Source organism: Spodoptera frugiperda, chromosome 20 (genome assembly GCF_023101765.2).
Source record: "Spodoptera frugiperda isolate SF20-4 chromosome 20, AGI-APGP_CSIRO_Sfru_2.0, whole genome shotgun sequence".
In the NCBI taxonomy this organism is placed as follows: Eukaryota; Metazoa; Arthropoda; class Insecta; order Lepidoptera; family Noctuidae; genus Spodoptera; species Spodoptera frugiperda.
This window is the reverse complement of record NC_064231.1, coordinates 10,098,056-10,114,200: the sequence shown is the minus strand read 5'-3', so window position 1 is coordinate 10,114,200 and position 16,145 is coordinate 10,098,056. Positions and strand designations below refer to the sequence as shown.

The following is a 16,145-nucleotide window of genomic DNA, read 5'->3' as shown; positions in this document are numbered from 1 at the left end:
ACACGCTTTACAGTCACATATTATTCTGTATATTGATATTGACGAGTAATACCAACATGATCATTAATATTTTATGAATATGGTCTGACTTTATGACCATAGTTTCATCCTTATGTAGTCGCCCAGCTTCAATTTAATGTAACTTTTCAATCAACTTGTGTAACCTAAAACCTTCTAGTGTTTTTTATTTGAAATCTCGATGAAATAGAAGTTACTTATGAAAGTTGTGTATATGTTTGTTTGTTTGTTTATGATATTATAAACGGATGGACAGATTTTGGTCTGTTTTTATTTTTGTTTCAAAGGTAACCTTTTCGTGTTTTATCCTCAATTTTTGTTCATGAAACAATTTCAGTCTTCTCCAGGTTCAAACCTGTATTAATATTTAACCTGTATATTGGGAATAGCAAAGAATGCTTAGATCTTTATTAGGAAGGAATAAAGAAAAGAAAATATATTATGTCTTCTTGAATTATCTCGTCCTAAGCCAGCGACACACATTACACAACAGTATTTTCTATTAAAATTAGCATATTCATGAATACCAATAAGTACACTCACAAAGTATTCTGGTAGGAAACGGTCTTTTATAGAGAAATTTAGCTTTTCATGTTCATTTCTAAGTTACTAGAAGCGTGTATTAGCAGGCGTAACATTATTTTTGCTATTTCTTAGAACAGATTTGAATATTTCAAGTAGTTATATAACATCGTTGCAAGGTATACATAGGTACTGCTGTCGATAAACCCTTGTAAAAATGACTACAAGTCATCTTACTGACACTTGTAAACCTTTACGTCAGTAGGTAAGCAACACAATTAACTTATCGCTCTAGAAATCTCCCATGTTTGTTTGCTGTAAATAAAAACTGATAAGCGATTTTGCCATTCTTATATCATTTACATTAGGTTTTAAATAACGCCTCGGTGGCGACATATAATTGCGAATACATTAAAAATACCTCGTAACAGAACACCCGTGTTGCCGTATAAAGTCATTACATTGAATCAATATGCGATGGAAACGGGTTAGGTCTCAATAAATGATAACAAGCGGCGCCGGAGTGCGACTGGCGCGATTGTGCTCATACAGTAATTAACCATTAACAATTTTCGATTACCGCGAAGCGTGTCCATCCATTGCTGACCACAGCCGGCTCGTGACAGGTTATGTGGGTTTTGAGCTGTCTACTCTGGGGCGGTAAGAGGGGGAAACTACACGGGTGGTCACCTGTCCTTTACAGGCAATTGTACAGCGTATTATCTTTATCTTTATTCATCACTATTATGTCTGTCATATTGTGCAGGCTCTTAAGTACCCACTACGCCCCTAAACGCACCGTTTAAATGATCATATAAATTAAACGCAGAAATTGTATACCATAAAAACATTTGCTGCCTATAAATAATAGATGATAGATGGGAGTTCAAAGTAACCAATCAACAATTGCGAGTGCAGAGAGTTCGTTACTTACAATCTGTGACTCATATAGTACAAGCACTTATTATCTGAAATGGCTCTGAGTTTTGAGGCAAGGCGCTAGCTGATAATATTGTTCATTCATACGAGTGTGTTCAATTAGTAGATTTGTGCAATCCTAAATTGCTATACTGACACATAGGCGTGAAATAATAACCAAGCTCAACGAGCCAATTAAACTGAGTAGACTGCATGCTTTATGTTTTGAATATCGTTTGTTTTTCTTTAAGAAATGTAGTTACTTTTTGGCCGACTTCAAAAAGGAGGAAGTTCTCAATTCGGGTGGTATGATTTTTTCCATGTGCCTATGTACTGCACACCGATTACGCCGAGATTTATTTTAGAATCTTTAGTAGGTATGTAGGTGTAGTCAGTGAGGCATAAACGCAGAGATGATTTGAATCACTGTAAGCAAATAGAGACTGCGGTCATCGGCACTCCACTTATTCTTCATTGGCGAAATGTATTGATGTTCCGTACTCCGTTTGCAGCGATTGTGTTTATAGATTTACAACCTTTACAAGTCACGCTCTAGAAAGTTCGTGTTTGGCTTTACTACCCCAATCGGTAACGTATGTTATACGTAGCTAAATTATTACTCTGACTAGAGCTCCTTTTTTGTACGTACTTATAAATCTTTTAAGTCGTACTTTGTAATAAGGTCACATTAAATGAATTCAAGTTTGTTGTACCATATTTCATGAAAACCGAACAGTATCGTGTGTCGTAAACAGACACTACATAAGTTAACAATTCCAAAATGAGAATTTACAAGTACTAGATCTTGTTGACTGGAAATACATGTAACATATTTAATGCTCCATAGTTAGCTAGCCATTTATTTCAATCAGCACTGATTTATCGGTTGTATCTCGACGTTGAATGTGATTTTATAAGATAATGCGTGTTTTAAATTCAGAGAACAAGTTGCTTTATAATGATTTTACGCATTTGATTCAGTTTAGCCATGACTCGTTTGAAATTAAAAGGAAGCAATAACAAATGCTTTAGTCGTGCTTTGCTTTAATTTACAATGGATATCGGAAATAGCTTTTTAGTTTTTACATCTAACGCTCATGTTTCGTTGTATTATTGAGAAAGTATCAGCTTTCATTTTTTTTGCGTTCGTTTAATCCCACCCTTACCGTCACTGTCGAATATTATGCAAAATAACTTATTACGTTTTCGTTTGGCGTGGCTGATAATGATAATGGCTGATGATGAGGATAATTATATTTTTGTAAGGCAATGTTCAAATAAAGAAAGTAGTTTTTTGGTCATAAATGAATGTCTTCAATAGTCGACAATGGTAGTATTTTTGTCTTTAAGTCACATACAGATATTAATTTGTTACATTAAAATCATAATATTATTATTTGTCTTCTTGATGAAATTTACCTTTACTGTATCCGGAACTTCATTGTTGTTTTAACAATCTTTACCATAATTGAATTTCATGCCAACAAAGAACTTTATGCTAAGTCATATTTTACGCTGTTATAACCATTCTGTTATTAGAACGCTAAGTTTTTATAGTTCTCATAAAATGCGATGAGATTTCCTGATTGATATTGCGTACCGTTTTATTGGTACAGTAGACGATACTGACATTGTACCTTCATCCTGATGGTAGCCTGTACATCATAATTGTAGTGTTGATATGTGGCTGCAAGTTCAAAGGAAATATCGATCACACTTCGGATATTACGATCATGATTGAAGTCTCAATCCTCACATACTAATTTCCATTTAGTCTGCACGACCTATGGAGATTTATTGATTACAAAGTTGTGGAAGGCAGGGAGCTAGCTACCTTGAATGCAAAATGTTAATTACTGGCAATTTATAATGTTGCATTAGAAAAATAAACATAGTTATTTGCTTACATTGAAACGTTGACATCGGACATGAAGTAAGCTGGCCAAGGTCTGACATCACATAAAACATCACTTAAACACGTCGCCGTCGCGTACGACGTTTGCAGAAATGGGTACTCCGTCACGCCTGTTCACGATTTACCTTTAATATGATAATGCGACAGGTCTGCCTTTCTGCGGTTCGTGGGAATCGCTTGCCGCAGGCCGGAGAATAAACTATAACCAACGTTTAATTAGGTTCCAATGCCTACTTACCTACACACGTGCAGCGGGTTGACGAGTTCTAGTAACTCGCTGTAATAATTCTCGATCGAGTAATAACTATCGACGTTAAACTTAAATGCAAAATTTAACGACACCAAGCAATTACTAGTCCTGCTCTCTGTGATCGCCACATTTACCAAGGTTTGTGCAGTCCAAGTATGCAGTCTCACTTCTGCGAGATGGGGTATCCGGCTGTAAAAAGGAAATCTCGAAGCTTTCCTTTTGTTGGTGTTCCACTAGCTCCGTCTATACAACTATCGCTTTGATTGACGTCTTTATTCCACTTAATACATGAACATGGTTCAATATTTATTACTTGTAGCCGTTGTAGGTGATTGGTCTGATGATTTATGTCTTGAATGTAAAATATTGAATTAAACTCTACATTATGTATTGATATAATATTGAGGAGAATATATATCCCTGATATATATAATAATTATTATTTATTTAGTTTGTACATTTATAGTGCTGTAGCTTTGTTTTCAGGGGAAAATAACGATTCTATGCGCTTATCAAATGGTGCTCGTAAACATAGGGAGAGTTGTACGCGTGTGTCATCCTGTATGTGCGCTTCCTCGACGTCGGTTAACATTAACAGTAATGGAAGGCTCATTGCCAAGATCTTTTACTACCTCATAATGTTGAAAGCTCTGTCTCACAACACACTTAGGTGCTCGTTTCTGTAGATCTATTCGCGTTGCCTTCTAACAAAATTCCTAATTTTCTTTAACTTGGGAGTTTTTTGTTTGCCTTTGGACCTTTGTTATGCCTGATATGAACGTAAACATGATAATAAACGCACCTTCACATAATTAGGTAACAATAATTTTTAAGCCAAGAGTGATGAAATTTTTTGTAATATAGTAAGTGATTATTTGCGTCGATGTGAGACAGCGCAATTAGCTTGGGGACGTAAATGAATAATGTGTTCGCACACTGCATCCCACACAGGTCAATGGCAATCACTATTATTTTCACAATTACCTCACTCAGAGAAATGGCTGTTTGATTAGCGTGAAGCAATATTTCGTTTACGAGCAAATTAACTTTAAATAATTTACTTCTTTCACACAACAGTTTCTCTTATTATTGCGAAATTAGTTTGGTTCATTCTGTTATATTCTAAGATGCAATATGCAGTAAAATCTTTAGGAATAGATGTATTCATTTAACACATTTATATTTCGCTAGTTAATGTCGTCGTCAAACCAGACAAAAGTGTTTCAACAAGACAAGAACAAGCAGATCAAACTTTCACGTATTCAATTATCCATTCGTGTCATTTGAACAACAACAAGTCAAGCTATACGAAAACAATACTTGAAGCAATAAAATAAATAATACGATAGAAAAACGATTCGTAATCCAAAGATAGAATCATTTGAATAACGTGACGGAGCCAGTAATTTATATGTGAGTTAGCTTGGACACGGCTGTTCGTACTAAACCGCATATCATTAGCATTTTTGTCTCTACGAAAAGATGTTTATTGTTGTAATGCGTATTTTGTAATCTATTGTCGCACTAACACCTCCGTATGAAGCAGAATTTTAATGTCATTGAGGTCTTACCATAGCTTCGCAAAGGTGTGGAGAATATTTTTGTTGAGTTTGTGAAGTATTTGTGTTTCAAAAGCTGGTAGCTTTGCAAATTGAAAGCAGACTGCATTTAATGTAACGTACGTGACTATTCAATAGAAGAAGTCATCAATCGGTGATTCGGAGTAAGCTCTCAGTAGCTTTGTTCTCGGACGCTTATCTCGAAAGCGCCGCGTCATTTGTGAACACTATTGTGTTTCCCCTATTCTGGTTGTTACTTGATACGATGCACAAGTCGTGTGCTTTTATTCCATGTTTTGAGGTTTAGTGGGTGGTGCGGGCAGTATGATGACGGCGGCGCGGCGGGATGCTCCTGCGCTTGCGGTCCACTTTGTGGTCCGCTCGAGCGTGCCACTATCCTCGGCGGACGTCGTGACCGCAAACACTGGGCTAGGCCCGCAAACCTGTTCCCTAGCCTTATAATAGTAATAGACTCATTGAACATTACTCTCGACGCCCTTGATGTGGTTGGCTATTGCGCTATGGAATTGCTTATGATGAGAAAATCGTTCAAAAGGAATATGCAAAGGAATTTAGCTCAAATTGCAATGTTTAAATGCCAATAGAATACACATAAATATACATAAGTGTAACATAGGTACTAGATCGCAACGCATTCTCCGAAGTCGGGCGTCGTATGATTCATGCCCTTTAGCTCGCACCCTTCGTCGATGACTTGATGCCAATTTTACTGCTCAGTGGAACACTCATAAACTACTACCACTGCATACGTTTATAGTTTAAATCGTTTTTATTGTATGTTGTTTTATGGGTCTGGGAGCTTTGTTTATTGAAACAATAAATATTAACCATCATAATATGTTAACACATAACCTACTTGTCGCTTTTTTAACAGAGGCATGTTCGGTAGACGCAAGCGCCGAACTTCTTAATCAGTGCAGCGAAATAATGTTTCAATAATCTTAATTACCAAGTCTACAAAAAGTTAGTATGTCTGGAACCTATATAAGCGTATGAATTTTTTGATTCACTTATCTTCAAGGAATCGAACAAATTGCCAGTTTGGTCATAACTTTAATGATCCATGCAATCTTATCCTAGGTTACACTTGCATGCTCGATTATTAGAAAAGCTGTCCTTCCTCCAGAACCTGTAACAGGAATATTAAACACAAGCAGACGTTGTGTTGAGGAAGGAACACATTTTGTTATTCATTCAGGAAATCCCACTGTCGTCAATTATATCTACACAATTATGAAACCACCAACCTTGTCATTGAATCTAATCACTACGAAATGTATGAAGTTCATGCAAACAAGAACGTTTATCTTTTGGTCAAACAATTTATTATTTATATTACCTTATCAGTTTATATCTGGAAAGTTGCAGAAAGACAAACCGCCTCTTTATTAAAATATTTGTTCTAACGTGAATATCTCTTACGATCGGTTAAAAAGATACTATTCTTAGTTCCTACAATCAAATCGGGCAATAAATTCATATCAAATGTCGTGCATTTTAATTCATGCATTTCTTAATAGCCAAAACAAATTGCATTTAATGGATCGTATATCCAGTACCTTTTTAGAATTTATCATTGTGATTATCTCCTAAATCATTTTATATTGTTTTAATCACCGGAATATTGTAATCAGATGTAGGTATCTACTTAAATGTCTGACTTCGACTCTTGCTGACTGCTTAACTGTGTTTCGGTTATTAATACATTTATAAATTAATATTAAAAATAAATTATCATAAAACTTGTTCTATCTTCTAAGGTGTTCAATTTCGTGTGTATCTGTAGTTTTTACCATTCGGCTATGCAGTTATCAGCGGTTAATAATTTTTGAACCCAGGTGTTGCTTAAGTCAGTTTAAAATTAATGTCGTCAATAATAAATTTAATTGCGCCGTTCATAATAGTCATTAGATCTTCTGTTGATGTCACAGACATGTAATAGTACACCGGACATTACAAGAACACTGAGATTAGCATATCCTCATTGGGGGTGCAGTACATGTATTGCATTGATTCGTTTCTGAGAAACGTGTGTCGCGAAATTGTCGTAGACAACACGACGCGGCTGGCGCGCGGGAAATGAATGCCTGCGCCAGCGCTCGCCAGGTGCGATCACGATCAAATCACACAAGTGAGCATGCATATTGCATTATTATTTCATTTAACTTTAAATACCTGCGCAGGCTACTGTGCCTTGTAATTTATATATTTCTCATTTCCAGACATAGCTTGAAAAGCAATGGCAGGTGCATGTATCTTATTACCTATTCATGCACTTGAAATTAAAAACTTTAACAAGTTGAGGCTTAAGGCACCACGTACTATCAGAAAGGAGTTGCATTTAGCAAATTATGAGAAGAACGACATCTTAATGTAGAAAACTAAATACAGAAACTTGCTTAACCACATAGATGACTGTTTGAACAGCAACAAACTGTAAGGCTACTACTACTTAAACAATAGTTAACTTATCCGTTTAACCTACTTCAATAATTATCTACACCTTCGAACTATAATGTGAAACAAGATAAAATGGTTTGGACAGCCTCCAACAGCCGAGGCCAACACTTGTCAGTGTGATTACACCGAGGATCATTTGTTAAGAGCTACGAACTGTTACTACACTGTCTCCATTGTCATTACACGAACGATGTTTTGTGACTCTGTGTGTCTCTACTAAATATTACTACTGCCACTATGATTAAAGTATTGGATGGTTTCCCAGCGTTATTTACATAATTATATTCACTAATTGGTTCCACTTTTTCAATTTTAATTTTTTCGTGGATATAAAGTACGTATTTAAGTATTATTTTTCTTTTACTGTTTACCGTTGAATAGTGGATACTGTCAATAAGTCGAGGTGAAAAGCGGCAATAAGTCTTTGGTGTACAATGTAGATAGGACAAATGGTCGAAACGAGCTTCCCGGCGCGCTCGCATCCACTACTCATGCTGCTGGCTTGATAACATCCATTTCCTAGGTGGCGATCCATCACCTTTTCACCTCGCACTCTCACCATTGTTCGAGTGCTGGTACATCTGTTGATCTAATAATGTTTTGTATGGTATCATTCATAAATCCTTCTAATCGATTGGTGCAGGCGATCATTTCAAAATAAATTTTATGGTAATGCACCCATTTGACGCATTACGGATGTAGATTCTAATTCTAATGTACCTTAGTTTGGAGATCAGTTGCTCAAGCATCAAGTATCATTACATCGTAGGCGTGCGTACCGCTATCTGGTGATCTTGTTCGCTGTGAACTATGCATTTCATTTGCTAACCCACATGAAAATATTACATTGACATGTACAAGAGTACCTTCTTACCAAAACATGGTGTTTATCAATTCTGGGCTTATTTTACAATCGAACCGTTGTGTATGTGAAATAATTTCCATAATGACTGGCAATGAGTGAAAAGTTGGTGGACAGTTGTGTCCCCGGCGTGTTGCGAGTGCAAGCACGACAGGGACGCATGTAAATGAAGAGTTGCACACGGTGCAAGTATTTGTCAGAGACATAAACAATGCATGTAGGGCGCTCAAGACAGACGAAACAATGACCTCATGTAGACACACAGGAAAGAGCCATGGTAAGGTTTAAACGAACTTAAGCCTATGTTTCCAATTTATTTCCATGTCAGTGCGCTTTCAGTTAAGCGGATTTAGGGATGTGTTAGGAAATAATTTGAGTCATATCTTATTGTAATGGGAGTTTTTTCTAGAATCTCCATTAATTTGCAACGGGATTACTCAGAGTATTTTTTCCGCAAAACTTTGTTTTTGTGTTTCATTACTAACAATTTCAGCTAATAGAATTTAAGTATCTGTCCATGAATGTTCTAGCGCAAAACATGATCGCATTACGAGTTAATTCAATTATATATCAAGTAGTGTGGTCTCCTAAACATGTCGGACAAGATGCGAGAGCTTTCATGTGAACTTTTACTAGTAAAATGCGATGGCATGTGCTTTTATTCATGAGACTCAGATTTCATCTTGGTAGACGTGTAAATGTGTCGACACACAGATTGGGAGATTTATTGTTGTTGCTTAGCATGAATCGTCAGATCTATGTGTGGTTTGACTGGCAAACGCGAGCGCAGTGCAGCCGGCGCGGCGCGTGCGCACTGCGATCAAATCTTTCGTGTATCTGAGATGCGTGCATTGATATCAAACAGCGGTGAATCAATCTTCCGTTTGTTAGTCGTTATCTTAGATCGGCGCCCACACAGCGTAAAGCAGAGAGTCTAGTCAAACACAGCGTGAATCGCTTTACTTCACGTGTTCTATACCATACTATCCAGCACGTAACTCGCAACTTTGACCGCTAAAGCCGCTTTATTGCCGTGGTCCATACATATCGCAATAACGTGCAACTTAATTAGGGAAGAGATGAAAGTAGTCGGGCACGTTGTCGTCGAACTTGATATTTAAATTGCCGAGGGCCATCCGTTCTAAGATACTCGCGTTTTATTGCGGCCCTAATGAATCGTATTCATTGTCTATCTATACAACTTAACTGTTCATTTATTATAATGTTTTTTATACTATGTCTAATATTGTGATGTTTAAAAGACGTTAGAATTCTCATCGTTGTTATAATATTCACAATCACAGTAACAACAACAAACGCCCACTCCTAAGTTCAGGCGGTAATGATCTTGAAATCAGCGTAGGTCGTGTTTATTGGTGTACTGTATGGCGCGAGACAGGCTCATCCCAAACAATGTTCGTTAAATATTGAGAATGCAAGCCTGCATGCTTGATGCTGCGGTGTGTATTTACCCAGATTGTTCATTCATGTCGCCATTCAAGCAAATTATTTATGAGTTTTATTTACATGAGGTTAATTGTACAAAATAACTTATGTAACAATATCTTTGTGTGCCAAGGATAATTGTAAAGGGCGTGGCGCTGAAAGTCTCCGTGAGAAACCAACGATAGGACACGTAAAAGTGCGAATACCAAGTCCCGTAATAAAGAAACGTTCGCGTTGTGACAAACGTGTTTACGAAATAATAGTTTTGTAAAGGTTAAACCTAGAGTTTATTGTTGTAATTAAGTGTGTGTATATAGCAATAGGAAACATTTATTGTTACTGGAACCATGCTATTGTTCACAGAATTGTTTGCTGTGCCGGTTTCACTACATCTAAGTAAACTGTCTGGTATTGACAGTTGACAGCACCTATCGCTTGTTATATCACAGATTTACTGTTTTGATAAACTAATAGCAGTAACTGCAGTAATAGCTTAAGGCTAAACAATGGCGATCGTGCATTAGTTCAACAAATTATTAACAATAAATATCCAATAGTTATGGCCCAGATTACTAACTGCATAGACTGCGTCTTTAATCTCGACCACCACGTTTTCTTCCATTGCTTGTAGTAAAGAACAAAGATTTGTATCGGTTGGCTACAAATAAATATTCTGTAATATAAATACTTCAAACGTAGAAATCGTGTTAGATAACATTCTAATTATTTTTATACAGTTTCTACTAATAATTTGTTGAGAAATTCATTAAACCTCTATATTGGTGTGTAATTGCATTATCAATCATAAAACGAAAATCCCGTTGTTGATTATCTATCTTGAGTTAATGACTGCTATTGCTATTATTATATAAGAGGCTTCCCGTTCGTGTAATAGTACCCTTTAGGTAATGACATGATAATAAATCAAGGTTCAGGCTTTACAATTGACGTTATTTAAATTAACCACAGATACCGTCCAATTGGCTGCTCCATCATTAACTTGTGAATTAACAGTATTTATTGAGGGCCAAAATCATAATATTCATAAGTCGCATTTTATTGGAGGCACAATAAATATAAGTATTGCGTGGTTATCTTTTGTGTATCATTTCATAAGGTTATTGAATTGAAAATCCAAGTTTCACAACTAAGAGTTCGTAACTTTGTTATTCCTTCACTGGTAAATAGAATTACGAAGTTGTGGTAATACTTTACAACACTTGCTGCTCACCATTTTATTAAGATTTATTATTATAAGTGAAATTGTAGTCATTTCTACTGAATTTAATGTTCTCCAATAAGTACGTAATGTGAGTGTGTCGACCTAATGTCTAGATAGGTACGTTCAGACGGGCCAGTACTAGTGCCCTTAGGTACCTACTTTCATATTATTTTTAAAAGCCTTTGCTTTATGGCCAAGCACTTACATTACTCGCCGTCTAGTCGTAACATCCTCTCAAGATGTAGCTTCATTATCCAGTACTGAAATAGCAACTAGAAACATATATTTCCGAGGAAATATGACTGTTTTAATTAATACATAACAGGAGGTGAACATAAAACCAGGCATGTAGCATCATAGCACGTAGCCAACGAGAAACAGTGAGAAATGTTTGTTCAAGGCATTTACTGCATTCCTCGATTCAATTTACCTCTAAAATTAACTTGAATTATTTGTATAGATGCAATTGAATAGAGCATTTGCATAAAATGATGTAGTTAAACAGATATTTCCTTGTAAGGCCTTGTTAAACGTCGGTCCATGGGTATAATCAAGCACCATTCATAATCCCACGTTCACTTTTTATTTTATCGCTATCTACTTAGCATATCTAGATTGCCGGCTACCACATTAATTTGATCGACACCTTTGCAAGTAAACCTACGAGACTTAGATTGAGAGTCTTGATTTAATTATTACGAAATTGAGAAGCATTCTTTGAAATATGAGTAAGATCATAAATTGCACAACGACCTATATTCTTAAATAGTTCAACAGAAGTAATAAAATAAATCATCACGGAATTGGCTGAGAGATGACACATGTAAAATGTGGATGAGGGTAGGCTCATAGGCTGTGGGCGCGACACGCGCTAGCCGGCCGTCCCTCGACAGTTAGCAGCACAGGGGTGCAGAAGTCAAACGATTTATGTGCCCGTGTCTAGTGCTCGACGACACAATCGTTGCGTCGTTCCTCTAATTCGGATTTACGCCGCCATTGATTTCGGCTCGAGATTAAATTCTATTGTGCTGAATCACTTCCATGACATTCGACACTACTTATTGTTGATATACGATGCCGTCCATTTGTTCGAGAGATTTAATCGCCAGGGATTAAGGATTCTTTTTTCTGTTTGCAGGCTGAACTCGTCGACATGAGGGCCGAATTGGTGCAAGCAAGAGCCGCTTCAGCAGGTAAGCTTTGTCCTTATTACTACTAAGTGTTACTCCCACTCTTAGAAACCATGCACAAATGGGCAGATTACTTAAATGCACTTCCTTTATTTATCATGCTATCGACCTCTTCCCCTAATCTAACGAAACTGACTAGATTAGATTTTATTTAATCCCCCGTCTAATCAGATCGGGTGTGTAGTAGATATTGATATATTATGACACTAGGTATTCCCCATAATATGTTAATTCTGAAGCGTACCATGATGGTTTTGCAAGTACCCAACATCCTTTCATGTTCATCCTTTACGATGGTTTTCATGAATAGAAAACCTATTGAAATGCACACGTATTCATACTATTTTGGTAGTGTGAAAAACCCTCAGGAAATAAGTAGTTTTACCAATTTCATAAATAATCAAAACACGTTTGTTGATTCTGATTGAAGTTGATGAAGTTCAAATCAGCATCTGAATGTTCAGGTGGATGCCAGGAAAGCGGTGACGCCGCCGGGAACGTGACGGACGCGGCGCGAGCGCGCTCCGAGGCTGCACAATTGGCGCGGGAAAACGCGGCGCTGAGGGAAACTGTGCTTGCACTACATTCTGAACTCTTCGGAGCTAGGTAAGGCACTCAATATCGTGTATTGTATTTAATATTAATAAAATAGATATTAACTCATACAGGTTAGGCCTGTAAGTTGTCACAAAGCCAGTGTAAAATGGCATGATCCTCTTTTATAACTATGATCGGTTAATAAAATCCGCTTCTTTCCTCTCCTAATGTTCTAATCTTTTGCTTAAATATGGCTTTTAACATTATTTACTGTTACGTTTCAGACTGGCCACAAAGTACTTGGACAAGGAACTAGCGGGTAGGATACAACAGTTGCAGCTACTCGGCAGGGACATGCGCGCTGAATTACGAGATTCGCTCTGGGCTCAGGTACCTACTTACAACTATGTACTTGGTCTAACACGAAGTTTTTTTAATGGGATAGGGGCGCAAACAGACGGACTTTCAGCGTCGTCCATTAATATCCGTCGTAACATCAAAGTTACAAGTGCGTTGTCGACAATACGGGTTGATTAGTATCCGGTAACCTCATCACGACCATTCACGACGAAACACATCAGGAGAAAATATTAGCGTGAGGCAATATTTTTCTAAGCCAAAAACAATGCAAGCGTTTTTCACGTAATTTTTCTGTGAGACGTAGTATCGGTTCGGTCGAGCCGGCCCAATCGCGCTAAAAAGCGTGGCTCTACTACGAATGACATGATATATTAAGAATGTATTGTATATGGCCCAATTCATAATAACGTCATTGACGCAATCAGTTGTGGTTGTGGTAATGAAGAGTAAAACTGAGCTTTTATGTCAGCTAGAAACGTTCAGTCGGGACGGAAAAGTATAAAACTCAAAATTGACGCGTTTCTGTCACGATGTAATCATTTATTTGATTTAACAACCGTCGTTAAACTATCTACGTTCTCTGCAGAAAATGAGATTCATAAACCACTAGACTTAATGAAATTTCTCTTCAATAGATTCTGAAAAGCATTCATTTTCTGGAACGCATAATATTTTAATTAGAATTCATTGACTAGTTAACTTATATGTGCAGTTTAATAAAATCTACGGTGTTGTTGAATGAGATGAAACTAAGTAATCTTTTATACGGTATATTATTGTGGTGAAAAGTAATCTTGTCACTCTCCAGCCGAGTCTGGCCTCTGACATTTTTATACAAACTATCTCGACAAGCTGTCGCTTTTCTAAGTGAAAGAAGTCCTAACAAGTATTCTATTTAAACTTATAATTTAAAATACTTAAATACTCCTCTCGAGTGGAAGGAAGGTAGGGAGGCCTTGGCCCTACAGTGGGACGATCATGGCTGATATAAGAAAATAAGGCAGTAATTGGAGCCTCACATGGGAGAAAATCCTTGTGTATGACTACAATTCTTTATATTAGATTATTATGGATATGATTACCAATTATGTATTCACTTTCTTGTTTCTTAAAAAAATAAAAGAATTTTGTTAGTTTACTTTGCTTCACAATATACAAAAAATTTGTGATGCAAATATGATTGTAATTGACTTGGTTTTAAATTTAATGGAAATTACATACATATTGCAATTTTTTTTTTTGCTAAACTTGATAAAGCTTTTACTATTAACGTATTGACCGTAAGTAGCACCGTTATTATTGACCATCATACAATATTGACCATCTTAAGGACCTATTAGTGAAACCAAGTACCTACTCGTGTTTTAAATGCCATCAAAATTAATGTTTGCTTAGCACTGGTATATTTTTTTACTAGAAAGTGGTCTGACTGCTTGTCTGAGGTTGGATTCCTACACGTCAGTCTATGGCTATTTAAGATCCATGCTCTACTGCCATATAACCTTTTTTTGAGGGGAAAAATCATCCAATGTCTGACTTCTCCCGCCTTGGGCGAGGCGAGAGGGAGTGTCAGTCTAAGTGACTAAAAACCACCCCGTTCCTACTCCTGCTTTTCGAGCGGGAGCCACGGTAAATCTGCTAGGTAGTCCGCAAGCTCCGGATGCCTGAAAATGTGTCCGGTATATGTAAAATTATGGACATTGATAAGCTTATTTATCACTCGGGACTGGTAACATTTCGTCCTTCCTATCACTTCGTGTAATACAAGACGGAATGTCATATGGAAGGAGATCGTATTTTATATAATGTCGTGCTGTATGTCGCGTGCAGGTGGAGGCGGAGATCCTGGTGCAGCGGCACAAGACGCTGGTGCGCGTGTGTCGCGGCGCGGGCGCGGGGCGGGCGTGCGGGCGGCCGGGCGCGGCGCCGGGCTGGCCGGGCGGCGCCGCCTCGCAGCCCGCGCGCCCGCTCGCACGCACCGTGCGCGTCCGACGCTCGCCACACCTCGGGCTCGGCATCTCCGTCACTGTACGTATTGCTGTACATACTTATGTCTGCCTGTAGATAATAAATAATATACCTATAGTATTCTCATGTAAGCTATTGGACTTCTCACGGTCTATATTTTCAGAAATTATTTGTATACCGTAAACATCATAAGCCCGTGACTGTCCACTGCTTGACTATAAACCCTCTCTGTATAAGAGGGATTTGCCATAATTTCCACGGTCTAAACTTGGTAAAAAGAGAGGAGATCGCTGTTTAAAAGGAGCACTACTGCCTGGTCTATTAGAGCTGTATTGCTAAGGTCGTAATATCAAAGGAGAATACAAAATAACATTGAACATTGCTATCACTACAGGGTGGCCGGGAGCATGGTGTGCCGATCCTGATCTCCGAGCTAGAGGCAGGCGGGCCCGCCGCACTGACGGGAGAGCTCTATGTAGGGGACGCCATACTCGCCATCAACGACGTCGACCTCACGCAGGTACTTTGTTACACTGTATTACATGTCGTAGCCTCATTAACAACTTCGGTTATTGTACCGTGTATCTACTTATAATAAGTGTCACTAGCGAAGAAGTTAACACTGTACTAAGTGTAGTTTGAAGAGCTGTTTCTCATGCCTCGTTTAGGATGAATATTACCGTACCATTAGTATCAATAAACAATAGTAGTAGGCTAGTCTCCGTGTATAGATAGAATCATCAGATATCATTTTCACTAACTTATCGTATGTGCATTGTAGTTGTTTGTTGATTTGGATACATTTTAGCACATATTGTTAGGACATCTGTAGTAGCGAAATCTGTCGACTCATGCGATTAAAACTGAACGTAAAATACCTATGTAGAGTTAGCCTAC

General features: G+C 37.6%; 1 protein-coding gene across 8 annotated transcripts in view; it reads left to right on the top strand.

Moving 5' to 3' along the window:
- LOC118282192 (Golgi-associated PDZ and coiled-coil motif-containing protein) overlaps positions 1-16,145 on the top strand; it is a 44,691-nt gene that overhangs the window by 20,871 nt on the left and 7,675 nt on the right. For 5 of the 8 annotated variants that reach the window (XM_050701386.1, XM_050701384.1, XM_050701383.1 and 2 more), the window contains exons 3-7: positions 12,332-12,386; positions 12,833-12,989; positions 13,205-13,310; positions 15,111-15,308; positions 15,643-15,768. In XM_050701386.1, the coding sequence (XP_050557343.1) occupies positions 12,332-12,386; positions 12,833-12,989; positions 13,205-13,310; positions 15,111-15,308; positions 15,643-15,768 (642 nt within the window). The remainder of the gene's footprint in view (positions 1-12,331; positions 12,387-12,832; positions 12,990-13,204; positions 13,311-15,110; positions 15,309-15,642; positions 15,769-16,145) is intronic. The other 3 variants (XM_035603147.2, XM_035603146.2, XM_050701385.1) reach the window with 2 other exon arrangements.